General features: G+C 33.0%; 2 protein-coding genes across 2 annotated transcripts; one reads left to right on the top strand and one right to left on the bottom strand.

The window, feature by feature from the left end:
- Positions 1 to 269: 269 nt before the first annotated feature.
- Positions 270 to 1698, bottom strand: LOC145160127 (uncharacterized). The gene has a single exon (XM_079079234.1). The coding sequence runs from the start codon at positions 1673 to 1675 to the stop codon at positions 584 to 586; it is 1092 nt and encodes a 363-aa protein (XP_078935360.1). The 5' UTR covers positions 1676 to 1698; the 3' UTR covers positions 270 to 583.
- A 4768-nt stretch (positions 1699 to 6466) lies between these two features.
- LOC145160126 (thiosulfate sulfurtransferase 18-like) lies at positions 6467 to 7851 on the top strand. Its single transcript, XM_079079233.1, has 6 exons — positions 6467 to 6595; positions 6693 to 6776; positions 6885 to 6964; positions 7053 to 7123; positions 7238 to 7291; positions 7487 to 7851. Exons 1-6 carry the CDS (start codon positions 6579 to 6581, stop codon positions 7664 to 7666), a joined length of 486 nt encoding a protein of 161 aa, XP_078935359.1. The 5' UTR covers positions 6467 to 6578; the 3' UTR covers positions 7667 to 7851.
- Positions 7852 to 9235: the final 1384 nt, after the last annotated feature.

Here is a 9235-nt window from a genome sequence, read left to right as displayed (position 1 = left end):
GACGATAGTGAAAAAAAACTAGCCGTCCAGAACTATTTCTCGAAAGGAACTCTTCGGCGCCGCCGCATTGTGCGGGTATATATATATATATATATATATATATATATATATATATATATATATATATATATATATATATATATTCTAGTTTTAGTACTTAGTTATCCAGATTCGTGAAGAAGTCTCGATGTTATTTGAAGCATTTTGGAAGAATTGAGTTAGATTTGACATTTTAGTTGCATGCACACTTTGATTTTAGTAGAAATTCATGAAAAGAAGTAGTTAATTTTAATTTCTAAACATGTAAATTGCTCGAATTACACCTAAATTACAAAGTGACTTTAAAAACTGGAGCCCTTAAAATATCCCAGTTGGGCTCTTCAAACTTCAAAGCTGTCCAGACCTGGAAATGAAGTCCATCCAGCACTTGTGGATACCCAGTTGTTTCCGCAGGTTGTGTTTGAGTATATGTATGTATAGTGGGTTTCTTATCTTCCAATATAGAAGGGAATTCTGAACTTGAGCTGCGTGCTTGAATCCGCCATTACTGCACTGGTTGCACTTGAAGAAAGTGCAATTGCAATCAAAGCAAGCAATCCTCTTCCTCCGTGGCTTCATCTTGATTTGCTTGGCTTGGCGGTGAACCAGGGATGAATAATGGCTGGGTGAGGAATGCGAAGATTGCATTTATGAGAGCCCAGGACTTAATAGCTACGTTCTTATCCTCATCAAGAAACTCTTTATAACTTGAGTTGCGTCCTGGATTGCAAAGGAAGATTGTGGGTATCCCGCCTTTAATTTCAAAGGGCTTTCCGTATCTTCTATTGTACAGCCAATCACTTTTGGCCCCCATGAATTCCTTAAAATGTTTTAAATAACGCGGATCAACGTTATCAATGACGTTATACCAGGCATCATTGTTGTAAGTTTTTGGGCTTAAATCATAATCACCGCACAAGTAATTGTGTGGGCCTAATGATCTAGCCCATGTTGTTTTTCCAGTTCTAGTATCACCTTCTACAACTATACTCATAGGTCGGTCAGGCCTTCCAGAGGCACTAACAACGTTTTCTTCAACCCAGTCTTGAAGAATGTCAGGTACATTGTTAAATGTACTGGATACAAAAGGAGAAACATATATTGCAGGTGGAGCCTGGAATATCCTATCCAAATTAGCATTTAATCTATGAAAACGTGAACAATAATCTTTTGGGCGTTTTTCCCTAATTATCTCTAAGGCTGTTGTTTTAGACCCAGAATTTAAGGCTTCTGCGTAAACATCATTAGCCGATTGTTGACCCCCTCTTGCAGATCTTCCATCGATCTGGAATTCTCCCCAATCAATTGTATCTCCGTGCTTCTCGATATACGACTTCACGTAGGAGCTGGATTTACCTCCCTGTATGTTTGGATGGAAATGTGTTGACCTGGTTGGAGAGACAAGATCGAAGAATCTGTTATTCGTGCATGTGTACTTCCCTTCGAATTGGATAAGCACGTGGAGATGAGGCTCCCTGTTTTCATGAACTTCTCTGCAAATCTTGATGTATTTCTTGCTTACTGGGGTATTTAGGTTTTGAATAATTGAGAGAGCTTCCTCTTTTGTAAGAGAGCAGTGGGGATATGTTAGAAAAATATTTTTAGAAGAAATGCGAAAACGAGAACTCGTTGGCATATTTGTAAATAAATGGATGTCACCAATTGGTCTCTCTTCACTTCTCTCTAGACATCGGTGTATATATAAGTGGGTAAACCTCCAAGTGGAGACTGGCACTACCGGAAGACCATATGCTTTAATTTGAAATTTTAGATTTTGAGTGCCTGAAACTTGCTTAGGAAGGAGCGGGAGTTTGTACTATCCGACAAAAAGTGGCACTAAAGTAAAAATAAAGTAAATAATTTAATTTAATTTAATTTCTAAAGTAAAAATAAAGTAAATAATTTAATTTAATTTCTATATAAACAAATAATTGATGGTTTATAGGGCAAGGTCGAAAGAATTTGATATATTTGATTTGGGTTAAAAAATGTTGGACTCGGTCCATAAAAAATTGGAGATTTGGTCCCCTCTTCCAAATAGAAGGATCGGAAACATTACAAGCAATTCCAATATTGCCCTAATACAATCGCTTCCTCCATAGTAAACAGAAACAGAAAAAAAAGTGTGCGTCCCTGCTATCGCCTCAACAACCTCCGACATCTTCCTCTGGTGAGAAGAAATCGAGTGTGTTTCTATGTTTGTTGGTTCAAACTGTGAATCGAAATGTCGCATTCCCTGTACAATTTTTTTTTGATCTTTGCAAAATAGAAATGCTCTCCTTTCCCGCACAAAATTAGTTATTTGTGTTTTCTTTTTGTGTGTATGTGTGTGTTAATGAAATGCTAAATCTCTTGTTAGTACTAAAGGTTAAAGATTTTAATCTCTAAATCAAAAGATTATTTAATGGTATGTCATAAGAATTTTTGATAAAAAATTTGTTTAGATATATCACGTTAATTTACAAAAACTAGTGAGCGAGCCCGTGGTAAACAACCGGTCACTTTTTAATTGGGTTTTTTTGTCATCACTTATCAATATCGATAAATTTAGTGATAACTAGCGTTCATTACTACACAACATACAATTAAAAGAGAAATAAAAGACTTTCCATAAATGGTATTAAAGGCAAATCACCTATCCCCACTGAAAGGACTACATAAGTAACAACTCTAATAACAGTTCATCTCCACAATAAAACGTCATCTTCTACATCAACCCTAGAAACCGAAAAATGAAAACCGAAGATATGCAAACAATGTTTCAATTTTGGTCAAAGAAAAAATAGCCATTTAAGAAAAATTACGAGCTGAGTAGTTGGCTTTATTGATTCAAGCATCAAAATCGTTATAAACCATCAAAATACAAAATAAAATTTGCAAACCGATTGCATTTGGGACCAAAACTGCAAAAAAGTAAGTGTTAACGGAAGGAGCATGTGTAATTTACTCTAACAAAATATAGATCACAACCCTTTAATTTGAAGATACCACAAATCGCTCGTCAGTGCATAAAAGTGTTTTGGCAGTTTCCAAGATCTTCCCTGAAAGTATACTCACTATCAGTATTAGGAACAACGCCATTCTAGGTGTCATAAGTAAAGAAAATAACCTACCTCTGGGACAAATCTGTTGAGAAAAGTTTTTGTGCCAGGTCTAACATTTGAGTCGTAGTTTTCATTGATGGTTAATGATGCACTCATGTGTTGCAGTGTTTTCAAGTATGGATGCATGCATTATTAGAAAAACATATGTTTACTTAATGATGATATGTTGTTTGTTCTTTAACTCTACTGACAAAACTAAATTACAAAAGAGATTTGCAAGACCACATTTAAATCCAGAAAAATATTCTCCAATTTCCTTTAAGATCTGGTTGCTTTAAAAGAACTCAACCGAATATTAGTGATTTTTTGGGAAGCTATATAAATATTACAAGACTGGATGAAAACCAAATGAAAAAACTTTTTGACACATCTAACATTCTTCTAATCATTGTTTCCACATGTCATACTCAATTGACTGAATAGTTAGCCCTTAATAATATGACATTTGATCATGAGCAACTTCAGGAACTAACCAATTCTTACAGTTACAGGCTTGGCAATTCAATAGTTCTGTAATTTCTTGAATATCTGTTTACAAAAATGGCATTCTCATCGTCATAAATCTGACAAAGAGCCTTGGTTAAAATGTGAATCTTCTCCATATTTTGCCATGTTTCACAAGTCTATCATAGCAAGTTAGCAACGTACTTCAAAATCATAATTTTGTGAAACCTTTTACCATGCGACTTATTGGATGATCTTGATACCATTTCAATCCTCATGTTGTCTGGTATGAGGAAATTGAAAACATGTTTGATTAATTATGCATCATACACCTTGTGTGCATAATCCTCATTATATGTGCTCCGGTAGATATATAAAAAACTTACTGAAATATTTATATTGATAAAACTATATCAATTATAAAAATATAAAATAAATGACGAGGATATACAAAAAGATAACACAAAGAGATACCTAAAAACTCTGCAACATATTTATTTTGGGGTTGTTCTTTAGCAAATTGTAAATTCCATATTTGCAATGTGTTGAAATTCTTTATAATTAGAGTGAGTTTTGATAAAATAAAACCATTGAGCCTTCCATGCTCCATTTTATTTTATGTTCTCATAAGTCAATCTGTAAAATCGAGGACATGTTATGGATTAAGAAATGCTTACCAGTTACCAATTACCACTACCATATATGAATATTAAAAAGAAATTCGTTAGCTTATTTTTCCCCTCTTTCTTTTGTATCTTCGCGTGTATACTCACATCAAAAAAATTTGAGAAAAACAATAATGTAGCCTAAGTAATGGAATAATACAAAGCAGATGTTGTGGAAAGACAATTTGTTTCATACGACAAAAGTAATAAGGCTAATTTGCTTTCTGTTTTGACACGATAATAAGATTCGTAATACAAAAATTAAACCCAAAAAAAGCATAACACATAATTATTTAGGTGATGTTTGTTTTTTCTGAGACAAAATGTCTGCAGTCTGCGGACCACATCTGTAGACCTCTGCAGTAGAAGAGGTGGACCAAACGTCTGCAGTCTGAAAAAAGAAGGCTGTTTGTTTTTTTAACATCTGCGGGCTAGTAAAATAAACTGAAATCTAAATAAACTGATTTTTTCAAACTTCAAAGTGATTTTTTAATATTTTTATGACTTTGTTATAAATAATTAACGAATCTAGATCAACTTTTATGTATTATTGTATAAAAAATAAAAATAAAAATGGTATGAATTAACGTATATATTCGATAAAAACCAACAACTCTGGTTGTAAAGTTATAACTAAACATTATAATTAGTGATCAAAGAATTTGATACATAAATGGATGGAAATAAACTTCAATTTTTTCAATTAAATCTATTAAAAACGTACCATAAATGTTTTCTCGAGAAATTGACAATACTGTATTAAATAATGTTTTACAAAATTTGGCAAAAAAATATAAGAATATATTATGATTTTTTTTTTCATATTTATATAAACAACTTCAACGACTATTATTGTAATAAATCTTTATTTATAAATTTGTCAAAAATATCATGTTTGTATCGTCGAACGTTTTTTTTTAAGTTTTGTAATTTTTTTTTTCAAATTGTTTATCATTAATAAAGTTGGAAAAAATATAAATAAAAAAAAAAACTTAAAACAAATAAAGATATATATGTTTTTTTTGCTAGAAGATGTCTGAAGATGTTAGAAGACTGTGGTCCACATCTGCGCCAAGAAGAGGATGCGCATACATTTTTAGGTCAGCAGTCTTCAAAAAAACAAACAGTCTGCGAAGGCTAATGTCTGCGCGTGGTCTGCGCGGCGCAGACAGAAGAGGCCACGCAGATCTGCAGACATAAAACAAACACTACCTTAGTGTAGTTTGTTGATTTTCTATTGTGACAAATATAAGAAAAAAGGTCTAATTAATGGAATAACCAAAAGCATATGGTGTGATTTGTTCTGCAAATTTCATCAGCAAAACAAATTCCAAGAGAAGTGAGATTACTTTCCATACATATAAACACTTGTTTTTTCTTATACAATCAACAAAATTACACAGAGGTATAAAATCAAACACTTACTGTGCATCAATAATTAGATGAGAACCGAAATAAAGGACGAAGTATGAAGGAATAAAACCTTCCTTGTTTTCGATCTTTAGTGAAATAAAACAACTACTGAAGAGCAAAACACAGAAAATCGATCTGATACAATCAACAAAATTACACATTGGTAGATTTCACATATCAAACGAAAGAATAAAGTTAGAAGAGAAACCTAAAGAACAACAGAGTCGCCGGTGGAAAATTAGACAAACGAAAGTGGTGATAGACGGAGGTCGGTATTTGGAAAATGCAAATTGTGTCTATCAAAAGTCGATATAGTGAGTGGTCCATTGCTTGTGAGAGAACATCTTCAACTGCTCTTTCGTCATCACTGATTGTGAATGAGAATTCATCCGCCATTGTAGACTACAGGTGAGAGTGTGAAAGAGGGGTTTTGGGGGATATTCTACTATTTAGGGTGAGGCTGTGAGGGTTTACACTGTGTAACGGTGATGGCCGATGGAACGATTCGTGCTTAAAGCGAATTGGAAGAATCGATATACTCACAAACATGGGTTTTAGGACGCGTGGAAAATTGACAGGGATGAAAGTTGAGAAAGTGTAAAAATGTGGTGGCCAAATTCGGAAGTGCACAAGCGCACTGTTTATAAATGCGATGCAAATTAAAGGAGTATATTAATACGTGAAAAGAAAAAAGAAAAAGAAAAAAAAAATCCTACAAAGCTAGCCCCCATCTTTTGGGATTACTTTTCTCGTCGTGACGTGTGTTTTTGGGCCCACCAGATAAGAGTCACACTCTACCTTCTTCATCAATCATCATGCACCTTCTTTTCTGTACCTAACAACATTTCAAGCTCTATCTCTGCAACACACCACAAATCCTCAAAACCTTTCGCTCTCCCTCTTCCTCTCCATCATGGACACCAAATCCAGGTAGATAAAGTACATGATTTGAATTTCATTATTATCTACCGAGATAGATCAGTAGTACTCCTTGCTTTTAATCCCCTCTTTTGATTCGATCTTGTAGCTCAGCATCAGAAGTCGTCACCATTGATGTTCTTAAAGCTAACGATCTTCTCCGTAACAGCGGCTACCGTTACCTTGACGTCAGGTGTTAATAATACGTTTTTCTTTTTTAATTGAATCATTCCTTTTGATGATATTATGTTTATATATACGAGCTTTTATTTTGTTATTTTCTGGATTTTTTGATTGATAGGACTGAGGAAGAATTCATGAAAGGGCATGTTGATTTTGATGGTGCTCTCAACATTCCTTACATGTTTAACACCCCTGAAGGTTACTTTTCCCATTTTTCCACAAAAAAATTGTTAATTATAATAAAAATTGTGTTGAGTTTGGCGAAAAAATGATTATGTTGTTTCAGGTAGGGTGAAAAATCCCAAGTTCATGGAACAAGTGCTACCAGTGTGTAACAAGGATGATCATCTTATTGTGGTAAATTAAATGCATAAAAGAATACTCTCTAATCTCTATGTAAAAAATATAGACAAGATGTTCATTAATCTATAATCTTTCTTCATTCAAACTATTGGAATTTTGTATATGAAGGGCTGCCAATCAGGAGTTCGATCTGTATATGCAACAATTGATCTTCTTAATACAGTAAGTTTCTTATATATATATTTTTGTTTCAAGATTAAGTTTCATTTTTCTTTTTAAACTTTTAAGTCAATATAACATAGCATTTCAAAATCCTTTTAGTAAGGATTATCGACAGTTTTTGACTTGTAATCAAATATGGAAATCTAGTTATTACTTACATAGGACTTAATGCTAACAAAAAATATATTTTTATAGGGATTCAAGCATGTATACAACATGGTAGGTGGATACCTTGCATGGGTAGAGAATGGGCTACCTGTGGCTGTAGGCCCTGTGGTCCAAACGAAGCCCGATCAGGTCATTTCCAGCTCGAAAACCGGATCGGAAACGGTTCAAAATAAGCCCGATACGGTTCTTTCAGGTCCAACCGATTAATGATGATTTTGTATATTTTGGAGGAAACTGATTCGAGGTCCAATTATGCTTAACCTGTTATACGGTTCAGGGTCCGGTCAAGTTACCATTTGTTTTTTATAAATATATATATCTTTTTGGAACAAAAAAATTGTTAAAATAAATGTAATTTTTTTTAATATTTATCGAATTAGAGTAAAAATGTATTATTTGTAGGGTTTTTCACTTTTTTGGTAAAGAAAAACAAAAAACCGGTTTGAGGGGGCCTTATGCAAAGAGCATTTTTGGCAGGGCCGGAAAGCCCGTGGCTGGTTACCAAAAGTGGGCCTCTAAGCCTTTCGTTTCATATCCTAGAATGCTATTTATTAATTATCAGAATAATCAAATGCAATATAAACTTTGATTATTAATATAAAAAACACACATCAGGAACACATACGTTTAAACGAAATATAAAATGGCTAGTTTTGTGTGAAGTGCATTAATTTTGTCATTCACACATGCTAGGAATAAACATATACATTAGTACATTACTAATCGACATAGTTGACAGTGTAGGATAAGACTATCAACATTTTATTTGTCAAAATTATTCTTAAATTAAACAATTTATATTTTTCATTTAAACAATATAAGACGAAAACGATATAATTGATATGAATATCGTTTACGTTGCAAAAAACAAATTATTTGACATTGACCCTAGAGGGTTTTGTTTGATAACATTTGGTCATGTACTCATGTACGTTTTTAAGTTGTATTTGGCAAATTTTGAAAAACGAAATAGGAAAGTGAAAGATAAAGGATGCTATAATTTATGGGGATAATAACTTAAAAGGGATATTTTTTGATTTGTACATATTTGGTCATTAATTTTTTTTTCGTTCACATTTACCCATTCAACTTGTTAAACTGTACACATCCAGTCCTTATGACCGGCTACTCCAGTTTAGCCGGTAAAAATGACTTAATAGGGTAATATATTTTTCACTTTGTACACATTTAATCCTTAATATTTTTGTACACATTTAGTCCCTAATATTTTTTTTGTTGCAAAATTAGTCATTTTTGTTTTTGTACTTATTCAATACTTATAAATGATTTATTTACATTTTTCTCACGACATCTTACGTGCAACAGTCACTAATAAGGTGTTTAGGGCTTTTGATGCTTATGTCAATCGCGATCTCGACTACTTGGTTGCTTAGGTTCATGTGTTCTGAACGTCATAAATTATTCATACGATCTCAGATTTTAACGATCTTTATATCCATGCGTTCGTATTTTAGTCGGCTACAACTTTCGTTTAGATTACTCCCGTTAAAAAGTAATATATTTTTACTTACGATCTTTATATCCATCCGTTTTTTATAAATGCATATATAGATGTTTTTTTATAAAATCGTAAGTACAAATATATTACATTTTAACGGGAGTAATCTTAATGAAAGTTGTAGTAGACTCAAAAAAACAAACATATGGATATAAAGATCGTTAAAATCTGATATCGTATGAACAAGTTACGACATTAAGAACACGGGACCTAAGCTAGACCACAAGACCTACGCAAACAAGCAGTCGAGATCACGA

This window comes from Lactuca virosa, chromosome 2 (assembly GCF_052849685.1).
Source record: "Lactuca virosa cultivar CGN04683 chromosome 2, Lactuca_virosa_CGN04683_v6, whole genome shotgun sequence".
Taxonomy (NCBI): domain Eukaryota; kingdom Viridiplantae; phylum Streptophyta; class Magnoliopsida; order Asterales; family Asteraceae; genus Lactuca; species Lactuca virosa.
Note: the sequence above shows the minus strand (reverse complement) of the source record. Positions and strands in the feature narration are given on the sequence as shown.

What these genes read in the sequence shown, in the direction of transcription:
- LOC145160126 (XM_079079233.1), top strand. An exon ending in TACCGTTACCTTGACGTCAG is followed by an intron (nt 6,777 to 6,884) that starts GTGTTAATAATA and finishes TTTGATTGATAG; the next exon opens with GACTGAGGAAGAATTCATGA. An exon ending in AGGATGATCATCTTATTGTG is followed by an intron (nt 7,124 to 7,237) that starts GTAAATTAAATG and finishes TTGTATATGAAG; the next exon opens with GGCTGCCAATCAGGAGTTCG.
- LOC145160127 (XM_079079234.1), bottom strand. Translation starts at nt 1,675, where the DNA reads ATGCCAACGAGTTCTCGTTTTCGCATTTCTTCTAAAAATATTTTTCTA.